This window comes from Pyrus communis, chromosome 3, assembly GCF_041283825.1.
Source record: "Pyrus communis isolate YQ-2024b chromosome 3, ASM4128382v1, whole genome shotgun sequence".
NCBI classification, from domain to species: domain Eukaryota; kingdom Viridiplantae; phylum Streptophyta; class Magnoliopsida; order Rosales; family Rosaceae; genus Pyrus; species Pyrus communis.
Genome location: NC_142567.1, coordinates 30,359,424 through 30,376,952, shown reverse-complemented (window position 1 = coordinate 30,376,952; position 17,529 = coordinate 30,359,424). Strand labels below are relative to the sequence as shown.

General features: G+C 38.2%; 2 protein-coding genes across 8 annotated transcripts; one reads left to right on the top strand and one right to left on the bottom strand.

Annotated features, from left to right (window-relative positions):
- The first annotated feature begins 8,432 nt into the window (after window positions 1-8,432).
- Window positions 8,433-17,244, top strand: LOC137716365 (Pentatricopeptide repeat (PPR) superfamily protein). 3 transcript variants are annotated; one of them, XM_088691897.1, is made up of 5 exons: window positions 8,433-10,306; window positions 10,411-10,576; window positions 12,046-12,220; window positions 12,350-12,479; window positions 16,883-17,244. In XM_088691897.1, the coding sequence occupies exon 1, from the start codon at window positions 8,555-8,557 to the stop codon at window positions 10,172-10,174; it is 1,620 nt and encodes a 539-aa protein (XP_088548023.1). In that variant the 5' UTR covers window positions 8,433-8,554; the 3' UTR covers window positions 10,175-10,306; window positions 10,411-10,576; window positions 12,046-12,220; window positions 12,350-12,479; window positions 16,883-17,244. The 3 variants fall into 3 exon arrangements, with proteins under 3 accessions (XP_088548023.1, XP_068311905.2, XP_088548024.1); XM_068455804.2 differs by lacking the exons at window positions 12,046-12,220; window positions 12,350-12,479; XM_088691898.1 differs by lacking the exons at window positions 12,046-12,220; window positions 12,350-12,479; window positions 16,883-17,244 and having other exon boundaries at window positions 10,420-10,576.
- On the bottom strand, window positions 10,578-17,223 carry LOC137716364 (P-loop containing nucleoside triphosphate hydrolases superfamily protein). Of its 5 annotated transcripts, XM_088691893.1 has the most exons (13): window positions 17,209-17,223; window positions 17,086-17,137; window positions 16,399-16,760; window positions 16,196-16,279; window positions 15,824-15,991; window positions 15,587-15,693; window positions 15,148-15,326; window positions 13,907-14,068; window positions 13,563-13,778; window positions 13,200-13,237; window positions 12,727-12,854; window positions 11,023-12,382; window positions 10,578-10,880 (listed from the first exon to the last, which is right to left on the bottom strand). In XM_088691893.1, exons 3-13 carry the CDS (start codon window positions 16,625-16,627, stop codon window positions 10,765-10,767), a joined length of 2,787 nt encoding a protein of 928 aa, XP_088548019.1. In that variant the 5' UTR covers window positions 16,628-16,760; window positions 17,086-17,137; window positions 17,209-17,223; the 3' UTR covers window positions 10,578-10,764. The 5 variants fall into 5 exon arrangements, with proteins under 5 accessions (XP_088548019.1, XP_088548018.1, XP_088548022.1 ...); XM_088691892.1 differs by having other exon boundaries at window positions 17,086-17,211; XM_088691896.1 differs by lacking the exons at window positions 13,563-13,778; window positions 13,907-14,068 and having other exon boundaries at window positions 17,086-17,211.
- Window positions 17,245-17,529: the final 285 nt, after the last annotated feature.

Sequence of the window (17,529 nt, the reverse complement as noted above, 5' to 3'; positions counted from 1 at the left end):
TTTTCCCTTTAACTTAACTCTCAATTTAATAGTGTTAACATTTTTTAATATGTATTTAAAAACAAAAACTTATTCCATTAAAGAAAACCAGAACAATAAACACACCAAAACCCAACACAGGAACTCTCTCCAATATTTTCCCAGCAAAAATGTTAGAATAGTCACCCCAACAGCCCAACCAATTGTTACCGTCGACAGCAATTCTCACCGTCACTGAAGTTTCCTTTCCACTCTCTTTTTCTATCCCTGACCAGCGAAGTTGCATAGGATGAATTAATCAAATCTTGCCATCGGTTCAGATCTCGCTGTTTATTGTTGTTGATTCAAATCGGGTTTATGTCGATCGACCAAATTTCTTCCTTCCTCAAACCAAAATTTACATTAAATTTGTTGTTTGACGAGCTGGTCAATCACAATTAGGTATTTTGAACAGACAAGAAAATGGCGGAGGAGAGAAAAAAAGAGGTTTCGTCGGGGAAGAAGAGGGATGTTTCATGTTTGTTTGCTGGGAAAAGATTGGAGGAAGTTCCAGACTTCCAATGTTGGTTTGTTGTGTTTTTGTTTTTGTTGAGGTTAATATGTTAATATTGGGCTTAACTGAAGGAAGGCCCAAAGGCGCTAAAACGAGATGATCTTGCCCGAAGCCCAGCTACGAAGCCTGAAGCAAATTGAAGCCTTCTTAGCCAAGGCATAGGCTATGTGCCTATGATTGAAGTGACAAGTGACAGAGACCAGCTCATTACCAACTAAAAAACATTTTTTTATGGCATAAAGGTGTAAATACAAGACAACTCAGTACCCCTGAAAACCTTTGGCCAAGAGTGAAGCTAAAGCAATCGGACCATGTTGCATATAAAAGCCAAGATAGACAATAGAAACAAAAACACTCAACCAATCAAACAAATAACATACCAACTCTGCTTTCAAGCCAGATTTGCATACAGAAAACTGAAATCAACATAGATTCAGTCATTTTAGCAATAATTCCCTTAGAAAAACTATCTTTTGTCTAGTGTAAAAGCTATGCTACCTTCCTTAATGTTGTAGTATCGATTCCCTCGTGTAAAACCTGTTTACCATCCATCCTTTTTTAGCTTACAACCTCTGTAAACACAAAGAGAAGTGGCTGCAAGAAGTTTAACCTTGCCCGACAAGGTGAAATCTTGCCCAAGTCTCTTTATTTGTACTTTAGCTTAATAGATCTATCGTCTAAATGTACTTTTTAGCATGTATTCAAGTTATTCCCAACAGTTTTCTACTTAATACCTCCATTTGCATTCAGATCTGGTTCTTAATAAACTTGTTTTCATTAAGAACGAACTGAAATTGAGGAAATGTTGTAAAGAGCTCTGGACTCCCTCTTTTTGGACATATAAGATTATGAACTAAAAATCCTTACTTGCAAGGCAAGAAAAAGAACTTAGTGCATACTTAATTCATCTGTGACAATCCTTTGATAACAAGAAGTTTAAGTAACTTGGGGCGCAAGTAATCGGCTTAAAACACACTTATTCTACATCTGTTATATTGAGATAACAGTGGCACGCCTAGCACTTTGTTAGTTTTGATTGCGAGCCTAAAGGCCTACAACTAAGGTCCTACAAAGGCACCTTTCAAACTAACTGTGAACTCATATTGTAGCACACCAATCAGTAAGAGCCTGACTACAACAGACCAAAAGTGCCATTGACCCTTGGGGAGCTATGCGAAGGGCCATCCACCTTTGCCTCGAATAGTTTTGGTTTTCTTAAATGGAATAAATTTTTGTTTTTAAATACATATTAAAAAGGATAACACAGTGGAACCAAGAATCTCAGGAGAGAAGACGAACAAATGTAGAAGACAAACTGTCAACTGATTTTACTTTTATTATTTATTTTTTTTCAACTTACTAAAAGTTAACTTAGTTAAGTTGGACCCACTACGGTCTAGTGATATTCCTCTTCACTTGTAAGTGAGAAGTCATATATTCAGTTCTCGCCAAGACGAATTTGAACCACATTATTACTAGCTTATTGTGAGGCTAAACTCACCATTCCCTTTAGTGTAGATGATAAAGTTTGTTCGAAAAAGAAAAAGTTGGAGTTACCCATACTCTATTGATTGCTCCATCAATATGAGAGAAACAAAATAGAGAAATACTAAAAAATATGACATTTTCTTAATCTTGGGATATAAATAGGACAAACCGGCCATGCACAAGTCATGCACAAAACTGAAATTACTAAAATACCCACATATAAATACTAAAATCATTAGCCCATTGCATCACTTTTCTCATTTGGAATAGAGGGATGTGGAGCGAGCTCTGTGAGCTCTGGGTTTCTCGGTTGAGCTCGGATTTCGAAGAGATGGAAGTCCAAAGAGAGGTGAGAAGAGTGAGTTGGGTTTTGGGTTGATCTCATACCTCTGATTTCAAACAAAGGGATGAGAGAGAGATAAGAGGAGTGAGTTGGTTTTTGTACCATATTTTCTATTTTGGTTAGAAAGTTCTATTTTTTTTCGGCGACTGAAACTTTAGGTATAGTAAGGTAGAGTGTCTAGTTCCAAATTTGTACATCAATGATTTGTGGAATAAATGGGTTGTTTGTAAGATAAATTAATACTTAGAACTTAAATTAGGGTTTGTATTTCATGTTAGGGCCTATGGGTTGTGAAATAAATTTTACTTTTTGACGTGTTAAAAATTAGGATGAAACAATTACGGATTCAAGTGTCTAATTGCATAAATTTGTGAAGATTTTTCTATAATGTGCATGTGGTGTGCATATGGTATGCATAGCTACACTTAATATAAGAAGCGGGAATGTTCACTAGTTATAATACATGTATGTTGGGCCCCGAAATTTAGCGAGTATGACCACAATCTAGTTGGCCTTGTCGAAAAACAAAATTAAGAAAAAACTTAGAGGATGTTAAGGGTCATGCGTGTCCTTAAAATAACGACAACGAGTATCATGTTTTCCACATGCACGATTAAGCGCTTGTTGATATATGTAACAAGACTTTTCAAACTGCCACTATAACCTTATATATGTAACTTTTATGTTTTAATTGTATCCACTATACCAATAGATTGCTGTTAAAGTTTCTTATTAATGCGAAAAGCGGCTCGTTGCTTGACCTCCAGTTCTGTGCATATCATGTGCATGTACTATACATAAGATGTGCACGTGGTGTGCATATAGTGTATATGGTGGTGACATCACAAGTAATGACGTCATTTTTCTAATTTTGAAGAGAGAGTTGTGAGCTCTGGGTTTTAGGGTTGGCTCAAATCTGTGAGCATATCATGTGCTTGTCGAGTGCATGTCACTAAAAATAGATGATTTGTAATAGGATTTCCAGAATCTAGGTTCAAGTCAAAGATTTGTAAACTATAGATCTCTAAGGGATTTCTGGAATTTGGGCCCTTACATATCTCCCAACGCCGTTAATTGCACGATGGGATGTCCACAACAAAACTGACATCGTTGCACATATGATACAAATAACAAATTTGAGATTTTCTTTGAACTTAAAGGGAGAAGGCGTTCATCGGCGAAGGAGAGAAAGATTGCAGCAGAAAAAATGGTGTCTTTAGTTTTTCATAATGGATTTTCTTAGACATCTGAAAATTTTTTGGACTGCATATTGGTTTTGACCCATATGGGTTTTGAATGGGATTTCAAATTTGGGGAAGAAGATGATGATTTGAGGAAGAAATTCCCAATCTGCATGATAGAAATGTGTTCATTTTCCAAAAGGGTCAATTAGCAAACACAAACAATCCCCAAATAAATCAAATCTTCCATCTGAGTTTTCCATTATCTTTCACTAATTCAATAAATATCAATTTTAGAGAGAGTGAGGGGGAGGGAGAGAAAGTAGAGAGAAATCAAAACATGGAAGGAAATAACTCATTTATATACTGATAGGAGCATATTTATGCGACTTTGTTATCTTATTTCTTTGCATTTACTTAGTTAATTTCCATTTATTATAGTATTTTAAGTTATTTTCGTATTATTGTAGGTCCAGTTGGTAAAGAGGATAATAAATAGTCAAATGGAGCAATTTGGAGCAGTTTTGGGCATGTGTTAAAATCTGGAGAAATTAAAGTTGAGGCTTGGAAGGCAAGGAATTACACAAGAAATTGGGATATGGGAAAGGAATTAGGATATCTAGCCTGATTTGGAGGTGCCAAATAAAGCAAAAACATGCAAAATAAAGGCTAAGTTGCTGGGATCACTTTGGAATATATTGCAGCCTCTTTTACCCCATAAAAACTTGCCTTTTGGCCACTTTTTGTGAAATCCCGTTCCCGGATTTCACTGTTATAATCTACATATTTGTATTATTTAGATTTTATATTATTTTTTTTCGAGAATTTATATCAATTTATTTGAATCTAGATTTTAATTAAAGTAGTTACAAAGTTTGAAGTTTGAAAGTTAATTATTTAAAATCCGTAGACCTTTTGAGGTCACAATTTATATTTTTGAATAGAGGTCGATCTCACAAACATGTAGGCGCAAACTATTCGTGAAACGGTGTTATAACAAAAAAGTTATTAACGTTTGAAGTTAGGGACATTTTTGTAATTTGGCCCTTATTTAGAAGGCTTCAGATTTTCTGGAGCAAAGGAAAGACGACGTATGTGGTTGGGATGAAAGGAAAATAAAAGAAATGGGAGGGATAAACGGTTGGGATGGAAAGTAGAGAAGAGAAAGGAGAAGAAATGAGGGAAAGGATGGGGGAGGACCAATCAGAAAAGAAGGAAAGGAGGGGAAGCGGGGGATCCTCTACTCGTCCCTCTTTTTCGACCTGACCTGGTTTCCATTTATGTTCTTCGGCGAATTTTGTCGATTTCTCCGGTGAACCAAGTCACCTAGCCATTAGGAAACATTCCCCAACATTCCCTCATCCTATGACACCCCAAAATCAGAAGTATTTGGCTTGGAATTCGGAAAAACCGCACCAATGGGTGCGGGTGTCCTTGCGTCGATTCTCCAATTTTGGAAATAATGTCCTTCAATCACCACCACCTATAGCATCCTCTTGAACCCAGGAACAAAGCCCAAACAACTTTGGGGGCAACAGAGTTGTTTTGGAGTCGAATCAAGAGCACCCAAATCAAGGGTTTCTAGAGGGTTCGAGGTAAATTGGAGCCTTTCTTGGCCAATTTGGCCTTGGTCACAGGTATAAAAATTTCTCTACTCATTGAGATCTTCATTTCTGTAAATTTTGGTAATTTTTGGAAATAGTTGAATTTTCCGGCAAGTCAGGGCGGTTAACCGCCACCCACAACAGCGCGTGTGGCGGTGCATGGCTAGTGGGCCGACGATGTATTTCTAAGTTCAATTAAATGCCATGATTTCATAATTGATACCCGTATGATGTGGTTTGATTGATTGAATGTAGTTTCATTACGATACATCACTTGACCTTTGTATGAATCGACGATCCGACAATTGGATCGTCACCAAACTTTGATACATTATAGTGCATAATATTTAAGGATCATAGGAACTGACGGATCGGGAATCCGACACATGAACCTTCCCAAATTGGATTTGTAAGTTCGTAAAATAAAACGTTGACTACTAATGGAATTTGTGATAGGCGGAGATCCGACTGTCAGATCGTAGTGAGATTTTAGTATGTTATTCTAGAAGCATAATGTGGACCTTAGGAACTTACGGATCAGAAATTTGATAAGCGGATCTTTCGGTTTAGATTTCTAGGATTGTGGACCCTACCCTCGACCTTGTTCGATGGTTGACTTTTCAGTCAACTAGCATGAGTTCTTCTAGAGTGTTGCCTATCTTAGAGTGCGGTTGAGATGTTATGGAGCTTGATGGACTCATCATGATAACATGTCTCCTTGATTGACGTGCACCTCGATTTACATAATGATGGCATTATATGGTGATATGCTTGTCTATTTTACGTGATTTGACTTGTGTATTAAACTTGTTGTGGAATGTGTAGTTTGATTTGTATAATTGGCTTGAAGTGATGAAATGTGAAGGCTAGTAGTGGATCTTTAACCCATTGTCATGGGGCTTGTTACTTCAACACTTTTTTCACATCTTGTTCCCTTATTTCACTTTTGTGTCGTTCAGCCCTTCTAAATTGAGTACTTGGTTCTTGTATTGTTTTTTCGAGCCATTGTTATATTCCTTGGCCTTCCACTCGTTTCCATTGAGTGATACAGAACTGGGTATCTGCTGAGGTTTCGTTGAGAGATCCGGTTCCTTGCTCCGTCTGGATTCCGTTGAGTGATGGTCTGAAATCCTTTATACTCTATGATTTCGTTGAGTGATGGTCCAGAATCGTATCCTGCCTTGGATTTCATTTAGAGGTTCGTTATGCATTCTACTCTGCGATTCCATTGAGTAATGGTCCGGAATCGTATCCTGGTTTGGATTCCGTTAAGTGATGGTTCGGAATCCCTTCTATTCCGCGATTCCGTTCCACGATTTCATTGAGTGATGGTCTGGAATCGTATCCAGCTTGTATTTCATTGAGTGGTTCTATATGCATTGTACTTCGCGATTCTGTTGAGTGATGGTCCGGAATCGTATCCACTCGAATTCCGTTGTGTAATGGTCTGGAATCCCTTCTACTCCGCGATTCCATTGAGTGATGGTCCAAAATCATATGCTGGTTTGGATTCCGTTGAGTTGTCCAGAATCCCTTTGGTGTGTTGTTTCCTTGGATATGATTTCAGTTTCAAAGATGTAGGCTTCGGCCGAACTGTGTCGTTCTAGCCCTTCATTTTAGTGTATTGTATGTGTTATTGTTTGGTGTGATCATTAGATGTTGTTGGATATGGTTGTGATTGTTGGCGTTATAATTAGACTTGTTGATCAGTATGGCTAGAGATTATTATTGTGCTTCATCGTTGTTATTTGAAATATGGCTAGAGATTTATGTTACGATTGGGCGAATATTCCTCGTGATGTGATACATGTAGTGTGGTATTATGTTGAGGCATGATGATTTATGTGATGAATGTTCGAGTGTGGTGAAATGATGAACTACAAATGGCTTAATCCCTGTTTAGGGTACTTAGGCAGTCTAACGAGGAAGTTAGATGCAACCATAAAGCATACGAAAAATTATTACGTAGTTGGATCTTGAGTTATGCCTTGTACATATCTCGGAGGCAGAATTTGTTAGATATACGGATGCTGGGTGACGTCACGCGTCGATCCTGGACGTATGTCGAGTTTGGGGCGTGACACTTTTACATGCCCTTTTTATTCTAGGCGAATTACCCAATTTTGATTACCTATTTTTCCTCTCTTTTCATTCACTCTAAAGAAAACCCTAGCCGTGCCCTATATATATAGGAAGTGTTCTGCAACGTGAAAAAAAAGGGTGCCATGCTTACCATTGATCCATTGAAGTTGCTGGAATTTTTAGAGTTTTTTTCTCTTTTTGTTTTAAGTTTCAATGTTTATTTTAGATTTTTTTTTCCAGTTATGATGAACATGTGTAACTATGTTTCTTTTTAGCTAAAGGTGAATTCGAAGCCATGGTCATATGTTTTATATAAATTGATTACATCCAGTTATTGTTTCATAAAATATGAATGCAATTTACTTATCTGCTTTATAAAAAACTTATTCTTCTATGTTTATTAAAGATGCATACTTAGTTTGCCTGCAGGGATTTGATGTTAGAATATAAGGGAATTTCACCTAATCGTTATGAACTTATATTTGCAAGTAGTAAAAGTCACTAGTCATGACTGAGTTAAGTAAATTATTGGCAAGAGTATCATGCTTTTCATAGTTACGAATGCTTTTGTCAATACTTATGATTTTCACAGAACTTAATGATCATCGAGATGTATCTCTATCATGCTTTTCATAGTTAGGGAACTTGAGAAGAATAATTTGGTTGAGTCATTGAGTCCAATTCAATGAACTTAAGAAAATCTGAGCGTTAATTAGTGTTGTACACAGTTAATTTGGGGTATTGTCATTCATAGTTTATAGAAAGAATAATTGGAAATCAATTTGTATGCATATGATTCATGTGTGGAGAAGAATCATTTAACTATCCTTTCATCCATATTTCATTCACAACTTAATTTACTTGCTGTCATTTACTTTTGTTTTTATTAAATTCGTCTAAAATCCCCCCAGTCATTGTTTTATTGTTAGTTTAACTTAGTTTTCAGTTTTGTAAGTTTAATTTGTCTTGATTGTGTGCCTTCTAATTCTCGGAATAAAACGATCCCTGCTTACTCGTACTACGATTGTATAATTTATAGGGTTTAATTTGTGTGTTGATTTTTACCACATCATATACGAGGACAATTTGATAATCTCAAAGTGTAGAGAAAAAAAAAAAAAAATTATATTTTTGTTTTATTATTGTGCATAGTATGTGCATGCCGCATGCGTATTAAAAATATTCTATTTTTGTTTCGAGATTAAGAAAGTGCAATGGTATTTCCCAAAAAATTCTTTCTCTCGACTTTTAAACTTTACTCACTGTGGCGGCAGTGGCAGCGGCATCATCACCCAGCATGTGATGTGACGAATGATGATGAACAATGAGGAGAGGATTACAGCTCCAGTTTGATCGAGTTTCTTGGTTGCTGAGACAGTGCTCCACCCCCAAACACATCCAGCAAGCTCATGGATTTATGGTCCCCCGAAGCCTTGTTCACGACAATCTTATCCTCGCCCGATTCATCGACACCTGCTCTTCTCTCGGCCTCTCAGATTACGCCTCTTCCGTCTTCGCCCACTGCCCAGCCACTCATCAGCCAACTATTTATCTCTACAACACCATGATCAAGGCTCACGCTCTCTCCCCCTCCCCCTCCCGCGCCGTCTCTCTTTTCAACTCCATTCAACTCGCCGCCTTGCGCCCTGACTCCTACTCCTTCTCCTTTGTGCTCAAGGCCGTTGTCCGCTTGCTCCAACTTCAACTGGGCGCTCAGATTCACTGCCACGCCATTGCCACTGGGTTCGCCGCCGATGCCAACGTCCTCACTGCCCTCGTTCATATGTATTCCTCCTGCGGATGCGTTTCCCACGCCCGCGCGCTGTTTGATGGAGCTTTCTTTGTCAGGGATGCCGCTCTCTGGAACGCAATGATCGGGGGGTATGCCAAGCTCGGTGACCTCGCCAGTGCCCGCCATGTGTTTGAACTTATGCCCCATAGCATTCGGAACGTGATTTCTTGGACTGCCCTGATTGCCGGATACGCCCAGACGAACCGCCCCCACGAGGCCATCACCGTCTTCCAGAGAATGCAGGTTGAGAATGTTGAGCCTGATGAGATAGCAGTGTTAGCTGCACTCTCTGCGTGTGCCCATTTAGGTGCCCTTGACTTGGGAGAGTGGATCCATAACTACATTAACAGGCATGGATTTCGTAAGCTGGTTTCTCTTAACAATGCACTTATCGACATGTATGCAAAGTCAGGCAACATCATGAAAGCCCTTCGGGTTTTTGAAAATACCAAGTGCAAAACTGTCGTAACTTGGACGACCATGATTGCTGGACTGGCTCTGCATGGTCTTGCAAGAGAAGCCCTTCAAATGTTTTCTCAAATGGAAAGGGCTCAAATCAAGCCTAACCATATCACTTTCATCGCCATCCTTTCTGCTTGTTGCCATGGTCGATTGGTTGAACTAGGCCATTGGTATTTTAACATCATGTTCTCCAAGTATGGGATTGAACCCAAGATCGTTCACTATGGCTGCATGATCGATTTACTTGGGCGCGCCGGTTATCTTGAAGAGGCACACGAGCTGGTTAAGCAGATGCCTTTCGAAGCAAATCCAGCTATATGGGGTTCTCTTCTTGCCGCTTCTAATATACATGGGCATGCTGAGCTTGGGCAGCATGCTTTACAACATCTTATAATGCTCGAGCCCCATAACAGTGGAAACTATGCACTTTTGTCTAACATATATGGTGCTCTAGGTAGGTGGAATGATTCTGGGATGCTAAGAAAAATTATGAGGGACACAGGAGTGAAGAAGGCGCCGGGAGGGAGTTCAGTAGAAGTGAATAACAGAGTCCATGAATTCATGGCAGGAGACAAATCACATTCAGAGTGCACTAGGATATATGAAGTCCTGTTTAAGATTTTCATGCAGTTGAAGCCGGCTGGACATCTACAAAATGATTGTGAGGAGCTGCTTGAATTTGATGAATAGCCATTAGCCAGGGTTTGATACTCCACTTCTTCCAACGTTAACCCAGATTTGAGATTGTGAACTTTCTTGTTGGATGTCAGAGGAGGTTTGCTACATCAGTGTATCTGGACCTATGTTTTCATCAACAAATAGGTATTTTCTTTCCAAAGTATTGTCTTCTGTCTTTTTGAGCTGCCGATGGGTTTACACTAACATACATATTATTTCTCTTCACCCTCATGCTACCCTACTAATAGTTCTTCCAGGCATCACATACACTGTTTGGTGTTTCAAAGAAAAGAAAGAGATAAAAATGATGTACAATGGTGCATCAGGAGTACAACTTGCATCAGGGATTCAGGAGAGTCACAAATCAGATCTGCTTAGTTCAGTGGTCTTAATTTCGTGCCAAGTGACAATCAGGTTTGATCAGTGAACTTGAAACTGAAAGTGCTTCACAAAAATAATTTGAGTTATTTAATTTGTACACATTTGTGATATGAATTTTCAATGCACATTTTTACATGAATGGAATATCGCTTTATTTCATAGGATAATCATCAGAACTTGCATATGAAGACTTGAATATATAGTCACCTACTGCAGCTGCTTCAAAGCATTAAGCCAAGGAAGAATTCCTGCTCTAGTCCCAAATTTCGTAATCCTAACCCTAGAAGAGTACTGATCCACAAAATTTGAATTTTCTGTTTAAGATGGTGGCATATTCCTGAAAAACAAATAGAGCAAGATAAACTTGTGAAGCCGTAGACCAGAACATATCCAAAGAAAAAAAGCTGCTGGGTGAAAATATTGGTAAATAAGATTGAACAAGATCAGCATGTTTGTATTTACATAAGTATCTTTCTTACCTGAGTTCATATCATCTTCTTGTGACTTTATGAGTTGTTGTGGCTTGGTTGGTTTCTTTGGAGTTGCATTTTCCATAAATAAAGCTCTTTGACATCTCATTTTTCCTAGGCCAGGTCTTATCCCTTTAGCAGACCTCTTAAATAGTGTGTCCGAGTCTTCTTTTCCACAATCTTCCGCACATATTGCGGTACACAATTGTTGACAGCATGACTTTAGTTCTATTCTCAAAACTGAGATACTAGACTCTTTTCTTGAGTCCAAAACGCTAGAAGCTGAATTGGCAGTAGAAATTTGGCACCAATTACTATCACTTGACAAGGAACTGTCTGAGCATTCTGTTTCACCAAGTAGTGCCTGTGTTGTGGATGAAGTGTGGACCCCATTATCATCTTGATTCAAATGAGAACTGCTGCACCAAATATCAGATGGATATGTAGTGTTGCATATGTGTTTCTCCATTGGCATGCCATCGAGTTTATCTTTTATATAGTTACATCTTGAGGAAATACTGTCATAATCCTTCAAATTTGTCGGAGTTTTATTAATAACCACTTCTTGCACGGACCTCTGAGATCCCTCCACACAAGCATGCTTCTCCAATTTGTTGTGGTTGATAATCTGTTTTGTTGCAAACTTGTAATTATGAACTTTCTTATCTTGCAAATTGTCTGTTTCTTTCTGTCCATTACATATATGTGTCTTCTCTGGGGTAGGAATGGCTGGAACCCATTTGTTCCTGTGAAAGTGACTCCTGGTAACATTTGCATTGTTATTTAAGAGTAGCCACTTATCAACATAGGGTTTAGGTGATGCTTCCTGTCCTGGGAGCACAACCTCTTTAGTATCAGACTCTGATAGATCCTGACTGTATTCTGTTTCACAATCTGCACTACTTTTCATCTTCAAAGCCACTAAACAGCTATTTCTGGAAATACTGCATTCTGAGTTGCTTTCTGAAGTACCCTTTAAGGGGAAATTCACAGAATTCGCATGATGGTCCATTGGCCTTCTCCTTTTTACAGGAACTCTCACTGTTTCTTCAGAAGTTAGGTGCTCCAGTCCAGATTTTCTTCGACTGCAAACAGTAGGCCTCATAAACCTTGGTACCTGCGATAATGGAGCTGCTGCAATATTTCTAGTCTTGTTCCTACTAATTTCAAGATTAGGTTGGGGCCGTTCATTATATTTATATAAATGGTAAGCATCCAGTTGCTCGCCAAAAGATGGGGATGTCCCTGTTAATTTATCCAATTCCTCAGTTAACTTCTTGATACTTGTTCTAGCTTCTTGGCGCTCAGCTTCAATCAGTTTAATCTTTTGTTGCAGATCGATCATTGCAACTTCCTTCTCCCTTTCTACCTGATTTCAGTTTTTCCCAGTCATTATAAAGGCACCAGAGTTCACAATTCATAATTGAAACAAAAAGGCACTTGAATTCTTGAAGTAAAGTAACCAGGTAATTCAGAAAACTGGTTAGGTTTTGTTGTGTTGTGTCTCTGTTTTGAGTATCCATGTGGATATGGTTAATTCTTTTTCTTCTAGTTTTTGGTTGAAATGATTAATTCATTTATCAAATGAATCCTCACAACCAATATGCTTAGTTATGATTTAAATGTTTACTTTGTCATATTTAATCTCTCTTTACCAAGGATTACTAAACTATCTAATTGTTTTATAGAGAACAGATTGTCACATTTACTTACAGTCGAATCTGTTTTCCCTAGATGAACGCTTCTCACCCTTGTCGCAAAATTCAAAGAACACACTGTTTCACAGAGATCTTCTTCATTAGGACTGATATGGACAAGCATTAGAGTTTTTGAGTCCTGCCCTGAGAATAAAATAAATCAATAGTTAAACCGTGCTGATATAACTATAAAAAGTAGAAATAATTTATATGTGAAGCATGCATAAAAATGTTATGTATATCTGAAAATGAAATTCTTGCCATCTCTGGCGGTGGCTTTTTCTTAAAATAGTTTCCATGATGGATATAACTATTTGTTGTATGCATATAGTTTACTCCAAGAGACTTGTTAGTGGTGGCAGAACAATATCGTAGTAAAATTTGGAGTAGGGCACAATCTTTTTTTCATAAATAAGTAGGGCATGTTCTTGTCTCTTGGTCATTACAAATAAGGATGACACTGGAGTCCGGTAAGGTAAAAGGTATTACCAAGGGAATCCTTAAGAACCTGCGTCAGCTTGCTATTCCTGTCATTAGTGAAAAATGAATCAGTTATCATTTAGGGATGAGTTCATAATGTTGCAGCAGATTTAGTAATTACTAATTAGCCATACAAGACAAGTAAATCTTAACTGCTGAGTTGTTATTTCATATTAGTTGTTACATAAAAAGAAGATGAAAAGTAGAAAATTTGTTAGTATCTTAATCACACCAAGAGTGATATTTGAGAGATTTAATTTCTCAATCAAGTTGGAGGGTATGGCTTCAATAAAAAAATAACGCAAAGGGACATCTGCTACCGACCCCAAGTAGTAGGGATCAATGAACAATGATTAATTGTATTTCTGTTACCTATAAGGTACATGGTTTTTTCTATTTTGAAGGGCACTGATGACATCTCCAAGAGAGGAAAGTGACAAGTTAATGGCCTTTCCTTCTTCTAGTCTTCTACCCCATGCCTTTGTTTTCAACAAACGCTCACTTCCTCCAAGATCAACAAACCAAACTTTATTTGTTTCCCGTCGCCTCTCAGGTGCTCCACTACATGTGATTGATATGCGAATCAAGCTACCAAAACAGGAACATAAAGTTTTAGAAACATAATAGTATTGTTTCTACATACCAAGTTCCAAAACCAGTAACCAGAGCTGAAGACATACTAAGTCAGCAAGTTTCTTATTATAGAAAGTGGTTACCAGTGTGATCTGCTGGAAGTACTGTTACAATTTGTTGATGCAGTTGACCTGAACCGGCACCCTAGTTTATATAGTTTCAAAGCTTGGTTGAAGTCACTCACTTGAATAGCCACAAGGTTTTCAATTTCAATCCCACCATTTGGATCTGATTGGATTGATAGGCTGTTGAAGTAAAAGTAGGATTACTACATGAGGCAATGTTTAGCACTGCTAACAAATCGAACTTAACCCAGTAAATTTTACATGTATTTAAGAGACCATGAGAGGTTTAATTGAGTGAAATTAGCTTCCATCGTTTCCTCCTCTTGACGGGAATTAGCTATACCTGACAGTTAGTGCTGCCTCTGAAATTTTTTCTTCTCCCACTTTTGCTTTGAAATTCTTCGACTAATAAAGAATTGTGCTACTTCAAGCATATAGACTTGGGACTAATTATTTGATGCAGTCATATTTTCAGACATGATATGGCGGGTATGGAATTCCTCACCCTCCTCCAACATAGTGAAGAAAGAGGTCAAACTAAGTTCATTGAACTTGGTCAAATTTGTACTCTCTAGAATGTTACAGGAGGTATAAGTTATAAAAAGTTGGTACGAGAACATATTAATCATCTTCACCTATGTTATTTTTTTAAGCGACCACCATACACGAAAGGCTTACGCACTTAAGAATGGGCCAACAATGTATAACAAGCTAACTTCCCTCTCATGTAGACTTGGAGAGGGAGACAATTGCAGATATGGAGAAACATATAGGTGCAGCTCCATCGTGCACCTTGCAAGCTCCATCATGTACCTTGCAAGTCAACAGATAAGTGGGGAATGGTTATTGGAGGTTTCGAACTCACGGCCTCCTACAACCAGAAATAGGATACCTACTAGAGAATCACTCTGAAGGCTTAAATGGACTATAGAGAGGAGGAACATTGAGAAAAGATCAGATTTTGGTCATCTTTATGGATATCTCTCTGATATTCCTCTAGATTGTAAGGCTGCAGACTGCGATGTGTTAATGCAGATTAGTTAAAGAGTGCAAGGGAATCCAAGTATTATTTTTAGTTTGGTTACATTTGGTAGGCCTGTCCATTCCCACTTTGTTTCCTGTATGTTTTCTGTGTGGTCTCCTTGTCCGAAAAGTTGTTTTTTTGTTAGCATTAATAAAAATTCTGTTCGTCTTTTCTTGAAAGAGGAAAGTGGTATAACTTATGATAAATGAGCATTAGTTGGTATTGTTAGCATTACCAGGGAGGCAGAGGATCCATTGCCTTTGTTGGTTGAGGAATTAGCAGGTCTCTGAGATTTCCCATGTAAATCTCAAGCATACTGAAACTGAATAGAAACACATGGTTGCTATCAACTGCTTGCCTAAACAGCGCTTCAATTGCACGGGGCACCACTCCGGGAAATTCTGGAGTTCCTTCCTACGAATTTTAGATCCGAAAAAGTAGAGTCAGAATTATTATATATATACCACATTTAAGAAAAACTAGAGAGGCAAATCAAGGAATGCCATTGAGAATTTTGGGCTACTGAATTTTCAGCGGTTTGATATCACTGGGATGGCATGGCTTTCTTAGTTGGCCATGTCATGATTTTACTTGTTTTGCAAGATTCTTAGCATGTATTGTAATTTGTATAGTATGCCTACAAATTCCATAAGATTTTTGGCTTGATTCCTCACCATGGTGAAGGTTTTCCCTGTGCCTGTCTGTCCATATGCAAATATGCATGCATTGTAGCCGTCAAGTGCGGATTTGATGACTGGCTCAACTTCTGAAAAGACTTCGTCTGAAATTTTCGGTAATCAAATTGTCAATCATATATTCATAGCCTTCTGTGTAAGTCATCTTTGGATTGGAGTTGCAACAATACAGAGTGGCCAAATTTACAACCAAAAAGTTTTCATGTACTCAAGCACCTTGTGATGAGCCGGGGCGGAAAACATTGTCGAAACTGTAAGTTTTATTCTTATTGTCAGTAAGTCTTAGAAGAACATCACTTGAATCCAATGCTACAACAGGCCTAAGGTGGCCGAAGTTCTCCCCTATTGCAATGGGTCTTATACGACAAAGCACTCTAATATTACCTGCAATGACAAATATGCTTAGCATACTTCTGCAATTTAAATTGGTTTGGGTCAACTGCAAGTTTGCAACAGATATGTGCAGCTAAGTATTTTAAATTCTTTGGTCTGTTTGGATACATTACTTGAGAACATTTAGTAAAAGCACTCTTTCTTTTTTCATTATAGGATGGTAAACACAATAGTTTTCAGTTGAGGATGACTAACCTTTCAAATTTAGAAATTCATTTAGAACCTGCCTTCTCCGTTTGTTAAATTCATTCATGTGGGCAGTCAAGATAGCAAGTTCATCTGTTGACAGGAGGGGAATAAGAAAGTGTATAGGCGGCGGTCGATGAAGAGAATGGTAGATAGTCTCACACGGAGGACATCAGAATAAAACATATGCAGAAAGACATGAAAGGATTTACCTCTAATTTTTGAGGCAGCGTCTGAAGACGTGTCTGTCTCGAGATTTGTTGTTGTTAAGTCGGTGGGCTGTCCTTGAGGTTGAGGACAGTGAGGAGGTAGGTTTGTTATTATATCACAAACAGACTGAACCCAGGTGGAAGTGAGATGTGACTTCAGTCCTAGTAAGGAATGAATTGTTTCAGAAAGAGAGTGGTGGGAAGGGTCTCTTGATGCCATGACTTTCCTCATTCCCCTCTTTTTAATTATACGTACGCACTCTCTGTTGAATCAAATATCTCTGTCGTGCAAGTGCAACCAAACATTGTTGCTAGGGCCGTCTTCTTTCTGGCCAGTACTTGTCTTCCGTGAACTAGGAAATAATCTTTGATATACAGATGAAAAGGAGGAGTATTAGTAGTATATGAAAAAAGTGCAGAAATCTATGCGTATATATAATATATAGAGGATCCTATTCTTTGCTAATGCGAGCTGTCTATAACGCAGTAAACGAAAGATGGACGGAATCCCGGATATCCAATATCTGAGAAGCCTCAGAGAAAACCAGCACGAGGTCAAGTATTTTCGTCCATCTCCATGGCATGGCAGCCCCCAACTTTATATTTCCTTCAGCTATTAGCCAAGGAAACCAAAACAAGTAAAATATAAAAGAGTGGTTTGGGGGAATGGGAAGGGAGAAGAAGTCTCACGAGCTTTTGAATGTTGATGGAAGAATTTTTGTCTCTGCAGCTGCGAGCGAGACTAAAACCATTTCAGATTTCAAGCATCATCTTAATTACAACATTTACTTGATATGTTATTCAGGTACTTACTGCCAGCCAGGTAATCAATCTTGGAATTTTGCTTCTTGACAAAGTATATGAAAGATAAGAAACAACATAACAACAATGAGAGAAAGCAATGGCTGGTAGTGGTAGTTGAAGCGGGTCCCGTTCCATTTCAAATGGGAATGTTTGTGCTCACCACTCTCACGTGATGATGATGTTCACTACTCTATTTATCACATTTAGATGAGTTTAAATTTCGAGATTTTCGTAGTGGATAAACACAAATCTCAAAATTTAAACTCATCCAACTGTAATAATTAGGGTGGTGATCATTACCACCACTTGAGTGTGGTGAGAAAATGCACA